Source organism: Geotrypetes seraphini, chromosome 12, assembly GCF_902459505.1.
Source record: "Geotrypetes seraphini chromosome 12, aGeoSer1.1, whole genome shotgun sequence".
Classification (NCBI taxonomy): domain Eukaryota; kingdom Metazoa; phylum Chordata; class Amphibia; order Gymnophiona; family Dermophiidae; genus Geotrypetes; species Geotrypetes seraphini.
Window position 1 is genome coordinate 120,827,924 of NC_047095.1, and position 23,850 is coordinate 120,851,773.

Below are 23,850 nucleotides of genomic sequence, written 5' to 3' on the forward strand. Positions count from 1 at the left end.
CCCGTGTAGTTCTATAAGTGGCGTGACATGGTCAAATCTTGATTTGCAGTATGTGAATTTTGCTGCAGTGTTTTGTATCAGTTGGAGGGTTTTTTCCATTAATTTCATAGAGATACCCAAGGGTAGAGCATTGCAGTAGTCTAATAGTGACAATATCATTGACTCCACTAATCCTGTTGTGCTGTTAGAAGTTATAAAGACTTTTGCAAAGCTGGGGATTTTCATTATAGTTTACAAACTGCTCATTATCCTGCCAGCCCAGTTCAAGAACATTTTCCCATCATAACTCCCTTGTATACCTGAATTTAACTCATCTTGGACCACTTCTGAAAAAAAGGCACGGAATAAATCCCAAATCCCTTTTCACTCTCATCGCGTCTCCACCTCCAAAATGAGTCTTGCAACTCTTTCCTCTCTTCTCTCTCCCTTAGGGTTCCCAGATGTCCTCTTTTTAGAGGTCTGTCTGGATGGTTTTCTGGACTGGAGGGAGTTTGTCTGGGTTCTGAACTCAGAAATAAAATATAGCTCTCCCACTAGCCTGTCCCCATGCCCATGTACCTCTCTCGACAGCTGGCAGCATTAGCAATATGATCCTGCTGCTGTCGGCCTGCCTCAGAAGCCTTCACTCTGCAGCGCCTTCCTGTTCCCGCGTAGGCAGGACGCTGCTAAGTGAAGGCTTCCAGGGCAGGCCGACGACAGCAGGATCAATTTGCTAACACTGCCGGTTGTCAGCTGCCTGAAGTTTGAAATTGCAGCACCGAGGAGGTATATAGGGACATAGGGGAGACTCAGGTGGGGGGCTGGAAAGAGAGAGAGGCTGTGCTGGGGGGGGGGGATGAGGTAGAGCAGGGATCTCAAAGTCCTTCCTCGAGGGCCGCAATCCAGTTGGGTTTTCAGGATTTCCCCAATGAATATGCATTGAAAGCAGTGCATGCGCATAGATCTCATGCATATTCATTGGGGAAATCCTGAAAACCCGACTGGATTGCGGCCCTCAAGGAGGGACTTTGAAACCCCTGCTAGTGAATCTAGCCCTGTATCTGGCAAAGGACTTATGAAGAGTTGAAGTGGTCCAGAGAAAGACAATAAAAATGGTAGGTTTGCACCAAAAAAAGGCGTATGAGGAGAGATGGAAGCCCTGAATATGTATACCCTAGATCAAGGGTGTCAAAGTCCCTCCTTGAGGGCCACAATCCAGTTGGGTTTTCAGGATTTCCCCAATGAATATGCATTGAAAGCAGTGCATGTGCATAGATCTCATGCATATTCATTGGGGAAATCCTGAAAACCCGACTGGATTGCGGCCCTCAGGGAGGGACTTTGAGACCCCTGAAGTAGAGGCAAGACAGGGTCATGTGCCCTCTTTTTTTACTTTACAAATATGGTAACCCTACTCCCTCCCTCCCACCCACCCTGACCATGTGTCAGCACCTCACTCCCCCCACTCCTGGCCACGTCCCACCTGTCTGTGCAGTCTGGCATGTCTCTCTCACAGCGGGGACCTTCGAAGCCTGGGAGGCAGGTGCAGGTGTAGGAGTCTACGCAGTCCTGGCAGAGGCCGCCATTCAGGCAGGGGTCACTGGCGCACTCGTCCACGTCCTCCTCACATTGCTGGCCGTGGAACCCCAGAGGGCAGTGGCAGAAGAAGCTCCCAAGAAGGTCAACACAGGATGCTCCATTCTCACAGGGCTCTACAGGGGTAAGAAGTCAAGAATAACCCTCTTGCTTCTAAGCCCTCCCTTACGCCTCCAGGGCTATAATAAATCATCTCCTATTACCACCAGGGGGTGCTCAGCTAATCAGAGGTTTACAGAATGAACCCTTTCCAGGCCTGCTCCCTGTGATTGTTTGGAAGCTGTCTCACTATTGGCTGACACACCCTAATTCGAGATTTCATTGACCTCCTCTTGCCTCGCCCTCCAAAATAATAAAAGTTAGGAGACTTGAAGGGATCACTGAGTGGCTCCATGTCAGCAGGGAAAGGCTGATCCAGACCTGGTTTACTCCACTGCATCCTGGGTCTTGTAGTTTCAGTTTCTATATGTACTTTACCTCCCTCCCCAGGAGCTGTGGGTCCATATGCACACTGAAGATAAAACTGGGCCTATTGTGACTTCCTTTCTGTCATGGTAGTGTTTTGAGGTCTCTCGCTCTCTCACTCAGCCTGCAATGCATTGTGGGATATGTAGTTCTTGTGTCAGCACTGAGGGTAGTTAGGAGGTGAGGCCTGGTTTTCTGGGGTCCCCGAGGCAGGGTTACTTACGGGGGGAGCAGTCATCATTATCGGTCTCACAGTGCTTGCTAGTGTAACCGTGGAGGCAGAGACAGTGGTAACCCCCATCCGTGTTCTCACATGACGCGTCGTTTAGGCAAGGGCTGGAGATGCATTCATCCACGTCTTCAGAGCACGTTACCCCTAGGAGGCGACACCCAAAAGAAAGCAGTGAGAGAAGAGGGGTGTCTTCTGACCCTTTCACAGTTTTCCCTGCCCGCTGGATCTTAGTCCCACATGCTCTCTCATGACCCCTCCCAGTGGCGTAATGAGGGAGGGAGATGCCTAGTTTGGTAGCACTCCCCTGTGCTTTCCTCTCTGCCCCCCTGCTCCTTCCACCCCCCCCCCCCCCGCCACACTTGCCCCTCCCTTCTCACCCCACCCCTCTTTAAATCTTCACCAGTGCAAGCAGGTTCTCTGGTCTGCTGAACACGCTGGCATTGGCTTTTCCTCTGATGTCACTTCCTGGCCCCCATGACCCAGAAGTGTTTTCAGAGGAAGCCAGGCTGGCGTGTGCATAAGGCTAGAGTAGTTACTCACGCTGGTGAAGATTTTAAAGAGATATCAGGGGCATTGTAAACCGACTAGATGCTAGTCAATGGTCGGTATATCAAACAGTGAATAAAAACTTGGAAACTTAGGGCACGAGCGTGGCATGGGGGGGTGGAGAGGTGCCATCCAGAGCGTTCTCCCCCCCCATGCTTCCCCTTACTGTCCCATTGACCTTTCCCATCCCCAATTGTTTCAGTGTCCTCATTTGCATATGCACCACTTTCAGGGTCATCTCCCACACTCCCACTGAGCGCTCAAACTCCCACTTAGAGGGTTTGGCGTAGTACGGTAAACCAACTTTTTCCTTGGCAGCAAAAGAGCTTTAATAAGATGTAGGACCAGCCTCACAATAAGAGCAAAATCTTCTTAACATTTCTCCTGCTGTTGATTGGAGGGAGAGGAGGCATGCAGAGACCTCAAAGAATCCGTGGATGAGAAGGGAGAGGAGAGAAACGTTTTGGATGAATCAGGGGGTGGAGCTAGGGGCAGAGTGGGTGGAGATGTGGTGGAGTGCGCACAGGTTTCAGGTTTATTTAAAAATTTGATATACCGCCTTATCAAAATTCAAAGCGGTTTTTACATAATAAAAACAAAGAATAAAGAGGGCATAAGTTAAAAACAAATTACAATTATTATTACAGACGATCAAAAACGCACAGACAAACATTAACATACCGATACAAAATGGAAAAGGGCAGAAATACATTTGTATAATGAAAAAGAGAGGGAGAAGGATCAAAACAAAAGGGAGGGGGACAAAAAATAAATAGTCTGGTACTTTGTAAGATAGGTTAAAATGATTAAAAAATGGCAAGGAACAAATTTCCATTGCAGTCCTTAGAAGGACTGTTATACTCCAAATGCGTCAAATTACTTTTAAATTTATCAAGTGATGAAATTTCTCTAATATAATTTGGTATTGGGTTCCAGATGGTAACAGAAAAGATATTAATGCACATTGTATTAATGTGTCTTAAAGAGGGAATGGATAGCAGGTTTTGATTAGATGAACGTAATGTACGATGGGGAGTGTGGGGGATTAGGAATCTGTTGATGAAATCAGTTTGGCCGGAAGTTATGGTCTTACGTGTCAGTAGCATTATTTTATAGGAAATTCGGTGATCTACGGGAAGCCAATGGGCACTGATCAAAAGTGGTGCGACATGATCGAATTTTCGAGCTTTTGAAATAATTCTAATGGCAGTATTTTGAATAATTTGAAGACGTTTTATTTCTTTCTTAGTGATGCCTTTATATAATGCATTGCTGTAGTCTACGCGTGAAATGACAAGCGAATGGATAAGAATATTGAACGAAGATCGACCTAATAAAGTGGCAAGTGATCTAATCCTTCGGAGGCGGCAGAAGCATTTGCCGGGGGGGGGGGGAGGAGCAAGGCAGAAAGCTAGAGCTCCGTGCACGGAATTCTAACGCAGACCTAAAAACGCAATCATTTTGCTCCCCAGTGCAGTAAACACGTAGTATGCAAATGAGCTGCGTGCGAAAAAAAAAAATGGCGCCGATATGGGAGAATGCACTGGGAAGCGTATGCACGGGGTTTCTCCATAGCAGCAGCAGCTAGATTTTGCGCACAGACGCACAAAAATGATGATATTGGTACTCAAGCTCCTATGTGGAATTTCGGAAACATTTAGGGCTCCTTACGCGCCGAATAGCAAGCGCTAGACGCTAACACCAGCATTGAGCTGGCGTTAGTTCTAGCCGCATAGCGCGGGGTTAGCGTGCACTAATCTGCTGCGTGCGCTAAAAACGCTAGCGCACCTTGGTAAAAGGAGCCCTTAAAGCCATATTTGTTCACTACATATTTGGGTAATTAGTTTGAATTTATACTGAGACCGCAAACTTAGTAAACCGTTCAGGCCTTATAGTTTTATTTTTTAACTAGTTTTTAAAGCTGTTACATTAACAGGTGCTAGAATATATGTCTGTCTGTCTTTCTTTCTTTCTCTCTCCCTCCCGCTGTCTTTCGTTCTGTCTATCTCCCTGGCCCCCTTTGTCTTTATTCCTTTTTTTCTGTCTCCCTCCCTCCCGCTGTCTGTCTTTCTTTCTCCTTGCCCGCTATGCAGCAGCAGCATTTTCCTCCCCCCCCCTCCCATTTTACTGTGCAGCAGCCACAGCAGCATTCCCTCCCCCAAATTCCGACTGGATAATTAGTTTGAATTTATACTGAGACTGCAAACTTAGTAAACCGTTCAGACTTATAGTTTTATTTTTTAATTATTTGCGTATTCAACTTTCCTCTAATTGTACTTTTTAATCTTTTGCAAACTGCATAGAACTTCACAGCCCTGCGGTATATAAACCGATTGTTATGTTATGTCGTAAGCACATGTGCTGGAATGCTGTTCTGCATAGAAATATCGTCTCTGCCTCACCATTTCTCTATACCAGGGGTTCTCAACCTAATCCTTGGGAGACACCTAGCCCAGTGTTGTAGTGAGGGAGGGCCGCCCTGGGTGCAGTCTTAGAGGGGACCCCGGCACCTCTCTCCCCACCCACCTACCTTTTCAAATGATCGCCGGCTGCGTCTCTAACCTGCTGATCATGCCAGACTCGGCCCTTCCCCTGACATCATTTCCTGGTAGCAGAACCTGGAAGTGATGTCAGAAGAAGAGCTGAGGCAGAAGCATGAAGTAGAATAGAGATGCTGCTCGCTGCCAGCAATCATTTGAAGATATATATTTGGGAGGAGGCGTGCCGTAGGGAAGTAATGCGGGGGAAAGGGGAGTCACTATGCCACTGACCCAGCCAGTCAGGTTTTCAGGAGACCCACACTGAATATGCATGAGGTAAGTTTGCATATCACAGAGGCAGTACATGCAGATTTCTCTCATACATAAGCCAGACTGGCTTGGTGTGTCCTGAGGAACCTTCCTTCCTTCCCCCCTCCCCCCAAAGGGCATTTGTTTTGTCCCTAACTCCAGGCTACCTTGCCAGCTCTCGGGGCAGCTACAGGTGAAGTTCCTGAGGTCATGGAGGTGACGGCAGACACCTCCGTTCTGACATGGCTCCGAACTGCAGGGGCTGACTAAAGTCTCGCATTGCGTACCTGGAGAGAAGGTGGAGAAGATCGGAGGGGAGGGGGGGAAGGGAGGAGACAAGAACGGAATCATTAGTGCATTTTCAGCCTGACGTACAGCCGTGTTTCCTGAGCTGGTCCTGGTGTACTGCCTTGCCAGTCGGGTTTTCAGGATATCTATAATGAATATGCATGAAATAAATTTGCATATCACAGAAGCAGCGAATGCAAATAAAACGACGTGCATATTCGTTGTGAATATCCTGAAAACTTGACTGGTATTTGGGAAACACTGGCATACAGCATGCGATCAGAATTTTTTAGTGCAGTTAGATTAAAGAGTACCTCACAGTGATGGGCGAGGAGGGAGGTGGAGAAGACAACATGAATCAATCAATTGCTGTGTATATCAAAGTAGATTTCAGTCAGAAATGACGGGGGGGGGGGTCCCTAAATACCTCGCTATGAAGAAAGACAAACAGTTTATGGGGGTGAGGGGTGGGGGAAGAAAGAGGGCAACAGTGCTTTAATGGAGATCCCCCCCCCACTGCACTCACCTGTATAGGGGGTATCACACTGGCAGATGTAACCCGCCAACTGGTCAATACACAGCCCTCCGTTCCTGCAGGGGTTCCCATTGCAATCATCTATGTCCAGCTCACAGTGGGGTCCTGGGGAAGGTTGAAATGGGTCATTGGTTGCAGAGCAGAGAATAAGTTACGCCTCTGGGCTACGGAGAAGTCAAACCTCTTTTCATGGACCAAGTGCTGTAGCTAAAACTCCTAAGTAATTGGGACCGTCGTGTTCAGCGCCCCCCCAACCAGCTGTATCTGCTCCTCCTCACCCTCACGTGACCTGCAATCCTGACCTCCCCAGCTCCCCTCTGTTTGCCCATTCCTCTTTCTCCAAATGCTAATTGGGTGTCCTTAAACCCCCCCTCCCCCCAATATTTTACTTATGTATCTGGTCCCTCTCTCTGAATTATTCATCTGACTCCCCCTCCTCTGTAATTTCGATGTATCTAGCCCCCCCTCCTGCGTGTTACCCACATATCTGGTGGGTCTCTTTCAGTTGCAAGGACTCTCTGGAATGAGGGCTATAGGATGAAGATGAAGATGAAGATGAAGATGAAGATGAAAGGGGATCGATTCAGAAGTAACCTGAGCAAATACTTCTGCACGGAAAGGGTGGCGAATTCGTGGAGTGGCCTCACAGTGCGAGTGGTGAAATGAAGATTGTATCTGAAGGCAAGAAAGCTTGGGACAAGTATATCAGATCTCTAAAGGAGAGAAAGGCATGGCATGGATAGGAAGACTACATCATCTTCATCTGCCATTGTTTTCTAACCCCCCCCCCCCCCCCCCCCAATATTTAGCTGGTGGCAGTTACATAAGAACGTAAGAATTCCCATACTGGGACCGACCAAAGGCCCATCAAGTCCAGTATCCTGTTTCCAACAGTGGCCAACCCAAGTCCCAAGTACCTGGCAGAAACCCAAAGAGTAGCAACATACCAGAGCTGAGATTGTGATGTCATAATGCCTCATTCCACCAATGCCTAAGAGCCAACCTCAGCAGTGATGTCACAATGGCTTGATTGTCCTATACTTGGCTCACATAAGAACGTAAGAATTCCCATACTGGGACCAACCAAAGGCCCATCAAGTCCAGTATCCTGTTTCCAACAGTGGCCAACCCAAGTCCCAAGTACCTGGCAGAAACCCAAAGAGTAGCAACATTCCAGAGCTGAGATTGTGATGTCATAATGCCTCATTCCACCAATGCCTAAGAGCCAACCTCAGCAGTGATGTCACAATGGCTTGATTGTCCTATACTTGGCTCACATAAGAACGTAAGAATTCCCATACTGGGACCAACCAAAGGCCCATCAAGTCCAGTATCCCGTTTCCAACAGCGGCCAACCCAGTTCACAAATACCTGGCAAGATCGCAAAAGAGTAAATCAGATTTTCTGCTGCTTATCTTAGGAATAAGCAGTGGATTTCCCCAAGTCCATATTAATAAAGGCTTATGAACTTTTCTTTTAGGAAGTAATGCAAACTTTTTTTTAAACCCTGCTAAGCTAACTGCTTTCACCATATTCACTGGCAATGAAGTCCGGAGTTTAATTACATGTTGAGCAATGAAATATTTTCTCCGGTTTGTTTTAAATCTACGACTTAGTACTTTCATCACATGCACCCTGGTCCTAGTATTTTTGAAAAGAATAAACAAGCGATTTACTGCTTGCCCTGGGATCAGTATCATGGCATCTTGCTACCATTTACCAGTGTATCCGGGGTCACAGGTGCAGTTGTAGCCGTCCACCAGGTTGCGGCAGTGTCCGTGGGGTTCACAGGGGTCAGAACTGCATTCGTTAATGTCCATATCGCAAAGCGGTCCGCTCCAGCCGGGGTCACAAGCACAAAGAAATCTGAAGGAAGGGTCAAGTCAGTGAGAAAAACAGTAAAATCCTAAATCACCTCTAGACCACCAGTTCTGAGACCACGCCCTCCTGCACCGTCCTCTTCCCGATGGCTGGACCTCGTGAGTTGGATTTCTAGCTGACCCAGATCATGGCCTGTCAGTTCTGACTCTTAAAAATCCAAAATGTTCTCAGCAATTACATTTATCTGCCAAAAAATGGGTGACACTAGATGCAGCCGAAGGATAGGAAAATGACCTGACCCCTAGAGCTGATTTTCAACATTTGATAACTAAGTCTCGGCTGCCAATTTTGTCCACCTGGATAAAGGAGAATTTTCAGTTGCGACTTTGTGTGGCTGAAAATTCTCCTCAGAGCGTCAGCTAAAGATGGCCCCGAAGCTCAAAAGCTTTCCGTGCCAGAAAGACTTGTTAAAGCTGTCTTATCTGCACGGAAGCTCTCCTGCCAGTGTTCAAAAGGGTCCTCGGGGGCTGCTACCGATCCTCGTACCAGCCACCGAGAACCTTATACAAACGCATCACAAGGAACTCATTAGTATTTAAATAACCTGTGTCAGTCTGCACAAAAGGGAAAGTCCCCTTTTTACAGGGCAAACGTTTCTGACAAGCCTGGGCCTGTCGGCAACACACGCACAACAGCTGTGCCCATTAAAGAAAAAAAAAAAAAAAGCTTCTGCTCTCCCTGCCGGCTCAGCTGATCGCAGCTCCAGAGCCACAATCAGCTGAGTCGGCAGGGGAAGCCCTAATCAACTGAATCACAAGACTCCATGAAGCTGCCACCAGCTTCCTCTGTCGCTCAGCTGTTCAGGGCTTCCCCTGATGCTCAGCTGATCGATGGTGGAGACGACAGGAGGGATGGGGGAGGTGGAGCTGTGCCTAGCGATTGGTCTCCTGAGCAGGTGGGAGGTACAGTTCTTCTCCTCTTTTATGGGGCTACTCTGCACCCTGTACTTTTTACCAGGTTGTCGGAGCATTGTGCATTTGGCCCTGAGCCAGAATCAAGCAATATGGTTAAGAACAAGAATCAATGAACAATTCCGCACCCCTCCTATCTCCCTTGCCTCGTCCACGCTACCTGCCCCGGTGTAAAAAAGCATTCCCGTGTCTCACCCATAGCTGGTGCTGTGGCAGGTCCCGTGGACGCAGGGGGTATCTGTGCAGTTGTCTTCCGGGAGGGAGCAGTAAGGGAGGAGGTACCCTGGGAGGCAGTGGCACGAGAAAATGTTTTCCCCATCTTCACACGTTCCCCCGTTCTGGCAGGGGTTCGAGATGCATTCATCCAGTTCCAGCTCACAGAGAGAACCTGCGCAGGAAGGAGAGGGGAGCCGGTAACCCCCAAAACTGCCACCCCAGAGAGAAAAGGAAGAGAGCGCCCAGGAATCTCTCAACAGACAGAAATCAGGGGCCGAGAAACACAGAGGTCACAGGGCCTCGGGATATGGACCAGAGATCACCTGAGGCCCGACTGTCTCTTACCAGCCAGCAGGTAATCCCAAGTCAGGGTCTGGTGCAACGCCCACCTCCCGGGACAGACATGCACTTGCCTGTGAAGCCCGCGAAGCAGTCGCACTTGAATCCCGCCGTCTCATCCTCACAGTGTCCATGCACGCAAGGATCACTGGCGCATTCGTCCACATCGGTCTCGCAGTGTTCGCCTGCCGAGAGGGGTAAGAAGAAAGGAGAAAACCTGTTACCGGTGCAGTAGGGAACGAGGACCCGGGGAGGGGATAAGAGTAGACTCCTTGGGCGCAGAGTCAGAATTTCAGTGGCCTGAGACACCGTCTAGCTGCGTGCTACTCCCACTAGGTGGCGCTGTGCCCTCTTGATGGTCAGTTGTGTCCTTTAACGCAGTGGAGGGAGAAGCGCCCAGAGACTCACCAGAGGTTCCCGTCGGACACAGACACCGATACCCATTCACTAGGTCTTTGCAACTCCCTCCATGATGACAGGGCATGCTCAGGCACTCATCGAGCTCCTCGGCACAGAGCGGGCCCACGTACCCAGGTGCACAGTCACAGGTAAAGGTTGCTACGCCATCCACACAGTGCCCGTGGTGGCAGGGGCCACTTGTGCACTCGTCGACCTCCAGGTGGCACAAGAGGCCCTTGAACCCTGGTGAGAGATAAGGAAAGGGATAACGTTAAGAGGTCAGAGCTTTGCAGCAGAAGTGGGATAGGACATGGGGTCACCAGGGGTCAACACTAGAATGTCTGTGAAAGAGTAAGAGTTGGGGGTCTCGACAGACCAACCTTCCAGACACTGGCACTCAAAGTATCCTGGCTTATCCAGGCAATGGCCACCGTTTTGGCACGGACCACTGATACACTCATCCATGTCACTCTGGCACCTGGAACCACTGAACCCTGTGAAGGTAAAGGAAAAAATCCATTATTTTAAGAAGCGCCTTTATGTAGCAGACAGTGGACTGGGGAGGGGTCACTTGGCAGCTCAGAAAAGACCGAAGTTTTTGTGCAAAGCCTTATGAGACAGACTGCCTTATACAGAGGATGCAGCCCTGTATGTGCCCAGTCTTCATAAGACAGGGTGCACTAGGACTGGGGGGAGTGGGGGGGGGGGTTATTTCATTTGTCCAGCAGATGTATTGGGCGAGGAGTCTTTGTTTGTGAATGAGTCCATAATGTAAGTATGTTTCTCTAAATTTTACTTTGCTCCCTTTATAACAGTGGTCTCAAACTCGCGGCCCGGGGACCACTTGCGGCCTGCCAGGTACTATTTTGAGGCCCTTGGTGTGTTTATCATAATCACAAAAGTAAAATAAAACGGTTTCTTGATCATACGTCTCTTTAGCTATAAATGACAATATTATTATTAAGACTTAGCCAAAAGGAAAGATTTATAAACTAAAAAGAGTTTTACCTCATGCAAAATTGTCATTTCTTTAATAAAACATTAGCTATTTTTTTTCTGAGGTCCTCCAAGTACCTCCAAATCCAAAATGTGGCCCTGCAAAGGGTTTGAGTTGGAGACCACTGGATCTAGGATGTTCTCTGCCTCCCGTTCTCTCTTCCTGCACTTCGCCCTCTCCACTCCCCGCTCCTTCCACACATAACATTTCTATAGTAGTACGAGATGTACACAGCACTGTACACATACTATATACAGGTACTTTTTCTGCCCCTAGTGGGCTCACAATCTACGTTCTGTACCCGGGTCACTAGGGCCTTCAGTGGGAATCGAATCCAGCTTCCCAGGGTCTCAGTCCACTGCACTAGAGAATGACACGGGGACACCTTTTCCCATCCCGTCCCCACAAATTATTTCTCTGTCCCCGCCCCATTCCTGCAAGCACTGTCCTCATCTGCACAAGCCTCAAACACTTTAAAATCATAAGTGTTCGAGGTTTGGGCAGTTAAGGCAGAGGTTACAGGAATGGGGCAGGGACAGCAATAGCGACAAACCTCACAGGGACGGGATGGAGATAGGTTTGTCCCCTCATCATTCTCTGCACTGCACTATAGTTTATAGTTAATAGTTTACAAAGCAAGTTGCAATAAATACATACACAATTTAAAAAAAAAAAGCCCATCAATACATACATTACAAACTAAGCACGGACCGTAAAAAGACATATCGGTGACCGGTGCTCAAATTTGCCATAAGGAACTCAATTCCCATACTTCATCTTTCAAAATAAGAATCTTAGGTTACTTGTTCTATTCCAGGGTTACTTACCTGGCGGACACTGGCACCTCACATCGTTGACTTGATCGATGCAAATGCCCCCATTCAGACAGGGATCACTGAGACACTCGTCCGTGTCAATCTCACACAGCACCCCTTCGTACCCTGTAGGGGGAGAGAACTTGTGTGAGAGAGGAGGAAAGGAAAATATACAGAGGAGGACAGAGAGAAAGGACACCGAGAGGGTGGGAAGGAAGGACGGAACAAGAGAGATAGACACAGAGAAAACTACAAGGAGAGTGTGAGAGGAAAGAGAACTATGTGAGAGAGGAAGGAACGGTAGGAAACAGAGAGGGAGAGATGGGGCATCTGAAAGGAGGACTGAAAAAGATACAGAGGAGGAGGATAGAGAGAAAGGACCCCGAGAGGGTGCGAAGGAGGAACGGAGCAAGAGAGAGAGACACAGAGAAAACAACAAGGAGAGTGTGAGAGGAAAGAGAACTATGTGAGAGAGAGAGAGGGAGGAACGGTAGGAAACAGAGAGGGAGAGATGGGGCATCTGAAAGGAGGACTGAAAAAGATACAGAGGAGGAGGATAGAGAGAAAGGACCCCGAGAGGGTGCGAAGGAGGAATGGAGCAAGAGAGAGAGACACAGAGAAAACAACAAGGAGAGTGTGAGAGGAAAGAGAACTATGTGAGAGAGAGAGAGGGAGGAACGGTAGGAAACAGAGAGGGAGAGATGGGGCATCTGAAAGGAGGACTGAAAAAGATACAGAGGAGGAGGATAGAGAGAAAGGACCCCGAGAGGGTGCGAAGGAGGAATGGAGCAAGAGAGAGAGACACAGAGAAAACAACAAGGAGAGTGTGAGAGGAAAGAGAACTATGTGAGAGAGAGAGAGGGAGGAACGGTAGGAAACAGAGAGGGAGAGATGGGGCATCTGAAAGGAGGACTGAAAAAGATACAGAGGAGGAGGATAGAGAGAAAGGACCCCGAGAGGGTGCGAAGGAGGAACGGAGCAAGAGAGAGAGACACAGAGAAAACAACAAGGAGAGTGTGAGAGGAAAGAGAACTATGTGAGAGAGAGAGAGAGGGAGGAACGATAGGAAACAGAGAGGGAGAGATGGGGCATCTGAAAGAAGGCTGAAAAAGATACAGAGGAGGAGGATAGAGAGAAAGGACTCCGAGAGGGTGCGAAGGAGGAACGGAGCAAGAGAGAGAGACACAGAGAAAACAACAAGGAGAGTGTGAGAGGAAAAAGGGAACAATTAGACATCCTGGCTGGCTCTCACCAGGCACACACAGGCACTGGAAGTGGGCCAGCAAGTCCAGGCAGGTGGCTCGGTTCTGGCAGGGCTGAGACTGGCATTCGTTCATGTCACTCTCGCAGCGGGTACCGGTGTAACCAGGCTGGCACCGGCACAAAAAGGAGCCGACGGTGTTCTCGCAGCGACCCCCGTGTTCACAGGGATCAGCACCTGCAGAGAGCGTGAAGGAGGGAGGGAGTCATCAAGCAGCACCAGGAGGATACATTCATAAGAACATAAGAAGGTGCCTCCACTGGGTCAGACCAGAGGTCCATCGCGGCGGCCCATCAGGTCCATGACCTGTCAAGTGGTCCCTGCCTCATCCTAAAACCTATCACTACTTCTATCCGTATCCCTCAATCCCCTTATCCTTCAGGAATTTATCCAAACCTTCTTTGAATCCCTGTAGTGTCTTCTGCCCTATCACAACCTCCAGGAGTGCGTCCCATGTGTCCACCACTCTCGGGGTGAAGAAGAACTTCCTGGCATTGGTTCTAAATGCTTATCGATTCTCCTATGCAAGAGGCAGCCAACAATTCAAACTCTCCCTTCCTTCAGCGAAAGGAATCAAAGGAGTCAAGAATTTCAGTCAAGTGAAAGTCGAGTGAGCAAGTTTAACATACGGACTTAGCTTGGATTTTTAAAAGGGAACGCAGGCAGGTTCTGGCCTTTGAAAATTTCTTGTAAAGATGCATTAAGAAAAAAAAAATCAGTCTTATTACAACATAAACGCGAGTTATTGATCTCCTCCGAAATGCCTCTTTCTGCTAATGTTCACACTAAATGGGCCGCTTTTACAGATTATTTGGACTCTCTTTGAGAACTCAATACATCTGAGTATATTACTGCTCTCTGTTTCCACTTTCTTCCTCTTTTCTTCCTTCTCTTCTTTTTCTCTTTGGCCTCTGGGGGATCTCTCTTTTTCCTTCCCCCCTTTTTCCCTTTTTTCTTTCCCCTGATTTAAGATCCTCTTCCCCCCCTTCGGCTTTTTCTTTATCACTCTCTCCTCTCCCTTTCTTTCCTCTTCCCCTTTTTATCACTCTCCTCCCCTATCTCTTTTTGATTATCACAAGAATCCAATGACAATATTATTGTGATATATATACACATAATTTTTTCCTTTATATATATTTCTAGAATTCTTTTGTCTTGATTATGGTAACCATTTATTGTTGACCTGTTTTGTTTATTTTTTATTTCTGTATTTTTGAAAATCTTCAATAAATTTTCAAGGAAAAAAAAAAACCTCAATAAAAAGGAATTGAAAACCAAACAGACAGAGTTCAATCTTTTCAATATACTGTAATATCAAACAAACATGCAGAAGAAACCAACTGTTATGGGACAGCCTACGATATGCAATAGAAATCACGTAAGTCGGCCCTTGGACATCCTAATAACCGGAGCATCCAAGCGCCGATATTCAAAACCAACTTTCTGGATGTCCAGCAGGACTTCTAAGCCGCTGGGTGTCCAGAGCTCAAAGGGGCATACTGGAAGGCGTGTTGTGGGCGGGCATTGGGCGGGCACAGGCCTGGACATCCTGCAGCGATAATCGAAGCTTTTCCCATGACGTCCTAGAGGGAACTTAGACCTGTTTTAGATGCGAACTGCCTCAAAGGGGCCCAAACTGAGCAGATGACCACTGCTCCCCCACCCTCCCCTAATGCTCACAGACCCTGCTCCTACTACTACTATGTATCATTTCTATAACGGTGAAAGGCGTTTGCAGCGCTGTACATTTTAACATACAATAGACAGTCCCTGCTCAGAAGAGCTTACAATCTAATTTAGACAGGACATTTCAGCAGCATCTGGTATGGGAAAGCCTAGTACAGCATCACACGGGGGGGGGGAGGGCGGCTAGTGAACCATGGAGAGGAGGACCCAAGCCCATAACCACTACATTTATGATGGAAAGTGTGAGGCCACTAAAACTTTGCTTCCAAATAGGTGTCACCTGCTATTGGGGTGGAAGACAAGTGGGAATAGTAGGTTTGGGGGGAGTTTTGGAGGGCCCAGCATAAATTGTAAGGGGTTTTTTTTTTTGGTGAGATGTACTTCTGGCACTCTTTATGTGAAGTTCACAGCAGTGTCCCGCTGCTCTGTTGTCATGTCTGTGTGGCCAGTCCGTTATAATGCTGGCCCCTCCCACATCCAAATGATCTGCATTTGGACGCTTGGACGCATTTGTGGTAGAAAATGGCGCATAAAGTTAGCCATCTTGTCGGACAAGGCGTCCATGTCGGCAATTTAAAAAAAAAAAATTGGGGGGTGGAGGGGAGACTTCCAGAACATTCCAAAATAGCTGGTTTTTTCCATATCCGACTTTGGACGTCTAGCAGGAAGCGTCCAAAGTCAGACTTAAACGCACTAACAAAAATGCCTTTCCACGTGCGTAAAACTCCCTTGCATGCTGGCATCCGCCCCTGGGCACGGTTGGCGCTAGTGCTTCCTGCCAGGCATTCTACGTTTCTCACCTTGACTGTAAATGCACCTCCGGGAATATACCTTTAAGGCGGGTAAAATGACACAGGCCGGGAACTCTGCGCCAGTTTTCAATCAAATCAATTTACCTGGGGTACGCGATTGGAAAATTAACCCCCCCTCCCTGCCCACGACAGCCTATACCCAGCTCCCTGAATTCCAGCACATTCTCATACCGGGCCCAGGGCGCCAGTGAGGCCAGCCTTCTGGCTGACCACACCGACCAGCAAACGGGAGGGGAGGGGACCGCAGCTGATTGCCTTTTCTGCCACAGCCCTGTACCCGCCCTAGGCAGGGGGTACTCCTCTCTGTCCGCGACTCTGGTGATGGGCTTACCCATGCGGCATTCATCTAGGTCCTGTCGGCAGGTGGGCCCGGTGAAGCCAGTCTGGCAGGTGCAGATAGCGGAGCCCTTCAGGGGGTTGGTGTCACAGGAGGCATCAGCGTGGCACGGATTACTGAGGCAAGCGTCGTCCAGGTGACACAGGAGACCTGGAAGGCACAGAAACACGAAAAAGGGATCAGAAGTCATGTGTTGTGCCAAGGAAGTGAACCTTCTAGGCTCAGCCGTCACCAGGAGTGGGATAAACGCTTGACTGCCCCAGGCACCGATCTGAGAGGAGGAGGCGGGGGCTTCTTGCTGCCCTTTTTAATCTGTCTATGAACCTATGACCCTAAATGAGGAGGAGGGTGTCCAAAACGACCTTTGCCCAAGGCAGCGTTCCGATGATGATACACTTAACCCCCCTCTAACATGTCAGAGACCACCCACAGAGAGGCTTCCTAGTTAGTCTATTAGCCAACCTCTCCTCCCATCACAATTATTGTACTACCTGCATGACCCCCCCATGTCTAACCAATGTTAATCACCCCACACACCTGTCTTGCCCGGTGGGCACAGGCAGGAGAAGGTGCCCACACGATCGATGCAGATAGATCCCTCGTGGCAGGTGGCGGAGGCGCAGTCGTCGATGTTCTCGCCGCAGGTGGTCCCCGTCCAACCGTTCACACACACGCACCGGAAACCCCCCGGGAGGTTGTGGCAGGTGCCCCCGTTCTGGCAGACTTTGGAGTGTAGCACTCGACACTCATCTACGTCTTGAGAGCAGTCCCAGCCTGGATGGGAGAAGATGATGGGGAGAAATAGAGAAAAAGTTATTTGGATTGAGGATTGAGGGGGGGGGGGGGGCGGGTGTCCTTGGTAGAGAGTTGCACGGGGACAGAAATCCTACTCATCCCCGCCCGTCCCCACCAGAATCCTCTTCGTCCCCGCCAGGATCCTCTCCGTCCCCACCAATCCCCGCAAGGAATTGCCTCCATCCCCGCCCGTCCCCATAAAAAGCAGCAAGTACTTCTGACAGGATCATCAATTCCACAGTTTCTTTTGTGTTGGCGCTGCTGTTTTCCTTGTGGAATCTCTTTGGTGGAACCCTTTTTTTGCTTTCTGTTCAGGTAATTAACTTATAAACCCCCTCTTTTACTAAGGTTGACGTGTCCATTATATTATATGGACGAACCCTGCTTCCAAAGCCTTTCATCCCCGTGGGAGTCCCGTGGGCTAGAGGGGGATCCCCGTGGGAGTCCCGTGTGCCAGAGGGGGGTCCTCATGGGAGTCCCGTGGGTTAGGGGGGATTCCCACGGGACCCCCACGGGACCCGCGGGATTCCCGCGCACCCCGTTCCCGTGCAGACCTCTAGTCCTTGGACATCACATGTGTTTTGTAGTGGACATGGCTCTAATGGAAACTTTCTGTGGGAAGGGGTAAAACGCGGACCTGATGGATCTGACGGACCTCATGGATCTAAACCCGCACGTCCTTAAAAATCTGAGGTCCCTGCCACTTGTAGTTAGTTTCTGGCTCTGACAGACCTCGGTGACAATTTAGCTCTGACGAATCTGTCTCAGCATAGAGAGGGAAAAGTATTAGGATCCGTCAGAGCTAAATTGTCACCGAGGTCTGTCAGAGCCAGAGACTGCCGTTGTGGGGATGGGAGAGCTTTGCCGTCCAGGAGTGACGTCTCCGGGCTTTGGTGCAGGTTGGAATTGGGGTTTGACACGTTGCAGCGGTCAGAGCTGACGCGCAGGGTGTAAGCGGAAAACAGTGGCAAGAATGAATCAGCCCAAACAGTTCTGAGGCTTTTAATCGAAATATCCTCAGACATTGTAGCAGGCACACCTATTTCTGGCGATCTGTCTTCCCATCCCTGAATAATTTACACTGACTGATTACTTATTCTGGCAAGAACTCTGGTTCCTCGGGCGCAGGAAAGACATTTTAGCTCTGACGGATCCTAATACTTTTCCCTCCCTAAGCTGAGACGGATCCGTCAGAGCTAAATTGTCACTGAGGTCTGTCAGAGCCAGAAACTTAACTACAAGTGGCACGGACCTCAGATTTTTAAAGACGTGCGGGTTTAGATTTGCGAGGTCTGTCAGGTCCATGAGGTCCACGTTTTACCCCTTCCCACTTTCTGCGCTGATCCTTGAGGTCACAGAAGCACCTTCAGCCTCAGTCATCTCCAAATTGAAGTAAAATCCATTCTTTTTTTTTTTTTATAAACAAAACCAAATTAAAAAAAAAATCCCTCCTTTTGTAATTCTCCTTGATTGGTGCATCTGCCTCCAATTATTGTATTTCTATCCTATTTATCGAATAGTCCCGTCTGTTTTGAAAGTCATGCATTTGCTATATGAACTCTTTGTTTCCCTGTGTATTGTTATAAATTATTTTTTTAGAACTGTACATTGCCCTGAATATATGATAGGGCGATTAAACAAATTTTAAATAAACTTGAAACTTATACCCAGTGGTTCTAATTTCTCTTTGTAACCCTCCAGTCTCTACTGCCTTTGTGTCACAGCAAGAAAGATATCGAGGTGGAAAACATGGTTATATCATCTTTGCTACTGTATTCATCAGTACTCTTTAAAAAAAAAAAAAATTAATATTTGTTACAAACAATAACAAAAATACAAGAAAATAAAAAAAATCAAGCAAGCCAAATAGAAACATAGAAACATAGAACATAGAAGATGACGGCAGAAAAGGGCTACAGCCCATCAAGTCTGCCCACTCTGCTTACCCACCCCCTGTCTATGCCCTCATGACCCAATTTCCTAATAGCAAAAACGAAAAAAAAAATATTTTTTTTTCTTTTTTCAGAGATAAAGGACACATTTTTGGAGTTGCCCGGTCCGTTTAGCACAGGAAATTATATTAACTTAAACATTTTTCCATCAGGAACAGGCCAATTGTCCATTTTCTTTTTCATTTGTCACAATTTATCCTCAACCTAGAAACTTTAAATAAAGCATTTGAGAAACTTTCAAAAGAGGTTTTATCTTTGAGGAAATCTTCTAACTGAATAGGACCCAGGACCAGATATTTATCACTTGGATAGGTAATCAGACATTTACATGGAAATTTGAGGAAGAAAGTTGCTCCCACTGCCAAAACCTTGGACTTAAGATGTAGGAACAACTTTCTTCTAAACTGAGTTTGCCTGGAGACGTCTGGAAACACATTCGCTTTCTGACCACATAACAACGCCTGCTTTTTCTCAAAATGCAGTTTTCATATAGCCTGCTTCTTCAATTCAGTTTTAAATACTACCCATAAGGCAGCATGTCTGGCAATTATATCAAGATTATCTGGAGAACGCATCTTATCCATTTCGGTATGGTATCCATCAGGACTCTTAAGAAAACCTATTTCAAACTAGGACTGGCAGCTTTCAATTCTCTCCTCTCCCAGAAACATTAAAACTCTCTATGTGTGATGTCCAAGGACTCCCCTAATCCTCAATCCTCAACCTAAGAATTGCCATAAGAATGGACACCCCCAGGTGACGGGGTGCTCACCTGTCCATTGTTCTGGACAGCTGCATGAATATGTGCCGACACCATCTACGCACTGTCCACCGTTCTTACAGAGGTGTCCTGAACAATCATCCACGTTCTGTTCACACTGTGGCCCCATAAAACCTGCAGGAAAAGTTGGAAAGGGCACAAATGAGACCACGGCAAGACTCGCCCTTCCACCTCGACACATTTTGCCATCACTGGCGCAAGCCACCACGCAGTAGCCATATTTATTTCTGGTTTAGAACACATTCAGGCTTGAGTCCAAGCTTACTAAGTCAGCCATGTTTGATGGGGGCAAACAGGTTATTCTCAAGTGGGTATTAGAAATCAGGATGGTCCTATTCAGGATTACCTTATGGCTCCAGAAGAAAGGAGGATGAATTGGGATATCTGGGTTTTACTTCCATTGCTTTCAGTGAAAGTAAAACCTGGATGTCTCAATCCGCCCTCATTCTGGAGAGCACATACACTGAATCCAAGCTTACCAAGTCAACCATATTTAATGAGGGCAAACAGATATTCTCAGGTGGTACCAGAAACCAAGATGGTCCTGTATGAGCTGCCAGGGGAAAAGGCAGAAGAGTAACTACACCTCGCCCACCGATTAGTTCATGAACATCATTTTATGTTGTTAGCTCACCTGGAGAGCATACACACTCGAAGAGCCCCTGGCCGATCTGTCGGCAGGTGCCCCCATTAGGGCACATAGACGGGGTACAGGACCCCAGCTGGAACTCACAACCAGAGCCAGAGAAGCCAGAAGGACAGGAACACTCATAGGAGCCCACCCAGTTCAGGCAGGCCCCACCGTTCTGGCAGGGGCTGGGGTCTCCTTGGCACTCGTCGATGTCCCGCTCGCACGCCTCACCCTCGAAGCCTGGGGGGCACTGGCAGACAAAGTCAGGGTATGTGTTGATGCATTTTCCCCCATTAGCACAGCGATTCACAGAGCAGTAATCCATCTGCTGGCAGTTCTTACCTGAAACATATCATACCATGCCCATGTTATATATCTAATATCCTACTCCTAGAAATTATCATAGCTGACTCATGATATATATCTTATATTGCATCTTATCCACAATAAGCAGTTTTATAGAACATACCAAATCATAACCCATGTCATAAAGTTTGAATTTCATATCATCTATGTTATATAACATGTAAAATCATATATCATGTATTATACTATGAAGTCAATATTGAACAGTGCAGACTGAGAATGCCTTTGTATTGCTCCATGGTGCAACTGCACCTTGAATTATGTGTGCAATTGTGGTCACTGAATCTCAAGAAAGATATGGCAGAATTAGAAAAGGTACAGAGATGGGTGATGAAAATGACAAAGAGGATGGGACAACTTCCCTATGAAGAAAGGCTAAAGAAGCTAGGGCTCTGCAGCTCAGAGAAGACACGGCTGAGGGAAGATAAGATAGAGATCTCTAAAATCCTGAGAGGAGTGGAACAGGTAGATGTGAATCACTAGCGTACTCTTTCCAAAAATACTAGGAATAGGGGGTAGAGAATGACACGGGGAAAAAATCTGTCCCCATCACTGCCCCATCACTAGACCACTGTCCCCTTCACCGCCCCATCCCTGCCGTCCCCTTCACCGCCCTGTTCTCATCCATGCAGAATCCACCCTTCCCTCTTGCCACCTCACTGCCCTTCAGCACACCTCATGCGGTCTGTGCATCTCCCTCCCTCCCCTTACCTTCGTGGAGTGTTTTAAGGTTTGAGTAGCTTGTTGAAAGCTGCCGGAGTGTTCATGCAGTCATGTGCGTGTGTGGGCGGAAGCTTCTTCTCTGACTCTCTCTTCCCCATTTTCCAGCATCTTCTCCCCATTTTCTCTTCCCCATTTCCCAGTGACTTTTCCCCACTATCTCTTCTCTATTTCCCTTCAGTGTCTTCTCCCCACTCTCTCTTCCCAGCATCTTATTCCTACACTCTTTTCCCCATTTCCCAGTGTCTTCTCCCTACTCTCTCTTCCGCATTTCCCAGCATCTTCTCCCCACTCTCTCTTCCCCATTTGCCAGCATATTCTCCCTACTCTTTCTTCCCCATTTGCCAGCGTCTTCTCCCCACTCTCTCTTCCCCATTTCCCAGTGTCTTCGCCCTACTCTCTCTTCACCATTTCCCAGCATCTTCTCCCCACTCTCTCTCTTCACCATTTCCCTGCGTCATCTCCCCACTGTTTCTTCCCCATTTCCCAGCGTCTTCTCTCCTCTCATTCTTCCCCAGTTCCCTTCAGGTTGCTTCAGGGTCTTCTCCAGTCCATCCGCCCACTCCCAGCACCCTTTGCGCGGTCCAACAGCTCCCTCCCGCCGGCCAGCCGTGCATCTCCTTTCCTCTCTTCCCCTTACCTTCTCTTTGTAGCGATTTCGCATTGTATTGCAGCTGGAGCCTTGAAGTCACATCACGTTGGCTGCTGGAAAAGTCTCCTCTGATGCAACTGGAAACAGGAAGTTGCGTCAGAGGAGACTTTTCCAGCAGCCATATGCAACGCGACTTCAAGGTTCCGGCTGCAATACAACGTGAAATCGCCACAAAGAGAAGGTAAGGGAAAGGGAGGGAGGGAGATGCACGGCTGGACAGCCGGCGGGAGAGAGGGGGCTGCCGGACTGCATGCTCGTCTGCGGAGACAAGACCATTCACCGTTCCATGGGGCGGTGAATAGCCTTGTCCCTGTACTCACGGTGACCTTTTTTTTGCACTGTTTCAGCGGGTTACCCGCAGCTAGCTGCTGGTAACAACCACCGTGTCATTCTCTGCTAGGGGGTATGCAATGAAGGTACTAAGTACAAATTTAAAACAAATCAGAGAAAATATTCCTTCTCTCAACGTGTAATTAAACTCAAATTCATTGCCAAAAAATGTGGTAGAAGCAGTTAGCTTCGCAGGGTTTAAAAAGGGGCTGGACACGTTCTAACAAGAAAAGTCCATAAACTATTATTAAGATGGACTTGGTTAAATCCACTGCTTATTCCCAAGATAAGTAGCATAAAATCTGTTTTTACCTCTTTGGGATTATGCCAGGTACTTGCAACTTGAATTGGCCACTACTGGAAACAAGATGCTGCTTGATGGACCCCTTGCTCTGACCCAGTAGGGTTACAGTTATCTTCTTATGCTCTTTTTAAATTGCAAACCTTAACTGGCCATCCAAAACTATATGTATTTTCTGCAGCAGATATGGATATTGGAAAATTTGTTCACCTCTTTAAAAGCTATTCCAAATACTGTCATGTGGTAATGATGCCTTAAGAACATAAGAACATAAGTAGTGCCTCTGCCGGGTCAGACCACAGGTCCATCCTGCCCAGCAGTCCGCTCCCGTGGTGGCCCAAAAACAGGTCAAGACTTGTCTGAATCATCAGAAGGGGCTCCCTTGCCACCTTCATACGGGAGTTTATTTTGCTTGAAAGACTCTTGTCTTCCTATGTCTGCACACAGGACCTACTTTGGTGTCTCGGCTCGTGATGAAGTTACAGAAACGGAGCTCTGTCGAGCCCTGCCAGGAACCCGCTGTGATTCAGATAAGTTTTGGTGACTTTTTGATCTTCATAGATCTTTCAGCATTTTGAATATTTTGGATGCACTCTTTTGTCCCTTCTCTCCCCTCAGCACTTATGCATTATTGATTATTAATTTAGGGACCGTATGATGGACAGGACTTAGGTTCGTTAATTTGGTGCTGCTTAGAGCATGACACGGGGACAAATTTTTCCCTGACCCCGCAGGAACTCATTTACCCATCCCATCCCTATGAGCTCTTTTCCTGCCCCTGCCCCATTCCTGCAAGCTCCATCCTCATCTGCACAAGCCTCAAAATACTTTAAAATCATAAGTGTCTGAGGCAGAGCTTACAGGAATGGGACAGGGACAGGGACAGTGACAAAACTCATGGGGACAGGAAAAAAATTATCCCTGTGTCATTCTCTACTGCTGGTCACCCATAGGTTTCCTGCCTGGAGCCTGAACAGTTATAAATTATATGCTATTAACTAATTTTTGGCCCGTACTGATGTGTCTCTTGCTTGTATTTGAAATTTAATAAATATGATTTACATTAAAAAAACAGTTAGTCACCGGCGCTGGTTCTTTGAGGGGATTTGAAATGATTTGCCAATCGGTTTCTCTCTGTTATATTAGTATTTTAGGCAGTTTTGTTTGTTTTTTTGGTAGCCATCTAGTGGAAACAGTAACAAAAGACAATCAATGTAAATGAATCGTAAAGATAAAGA

General features: G+C 47.7%; 1 protein-coding gene across 1 annotated transcript in view; it reads right to left on the bottom strand.

Annotated features, from left to right (window-relative positions):
- Positions 1–23,850, bottom strand: part of NOTCH4 (notch receptor 4) — a 72,113-nt gene that overhangs the window by 36,143 nt on the left and 12,120 nt on the right. Inside the window, exons 4-18 of the mRNA XM_033915954.1 lie at positions 20,247–20,585; positions 19,604–19,726; positions 16,622–16,858; positions 16,079–16,234; positions 13,241–13,426; positions 12,001–12,114; positions 10,557–10,670; positions 10,186–10,419; positions 9,852–9,962; positions 9,418–9,610; positions 8,151–8,296; positions 6,422–6,535; positions 5,775–5,894; positions 2,264–2,416; positions 1,463–1,691 (exon numbers count right to left, since the gene is read on the bottom strand). Coding sequence (XP_033771845.1) covers positions 1,463–1,691; positions 2,264–2,416; positions 5,775–5,894; positions 6,422–6,535; positions 8,151–8,296; positions 9,418–9,610; positions 9,852–9,962; positions 10,186–10,419; positions 10,557–10,670; positions 12,001–12,114; positions 13,241–13,426; positions 16,079–16,234; positions 16,622–16,858; positions 19,604–19,726; positions 20,247–20,585 — 2,569 coding nt within the window. The remainder of the gene's footprint in view (positions 1–1,462; positions 1,692–2,263; positions 2,417–5,774; positions 5,895–6,421; positions 6,536–8,150; positions 8,297–9,417; positions 9,611–9,851; positions 9,963–10,185; positions 10,420–10,556; positions 10,671–12,000; positions 12,115–13,240; positions 13,427–16,078; positions 16,235–16,621; positions 16,859–19,603; positions 19,727–20,246; positions 20,586–23,850) is intronic.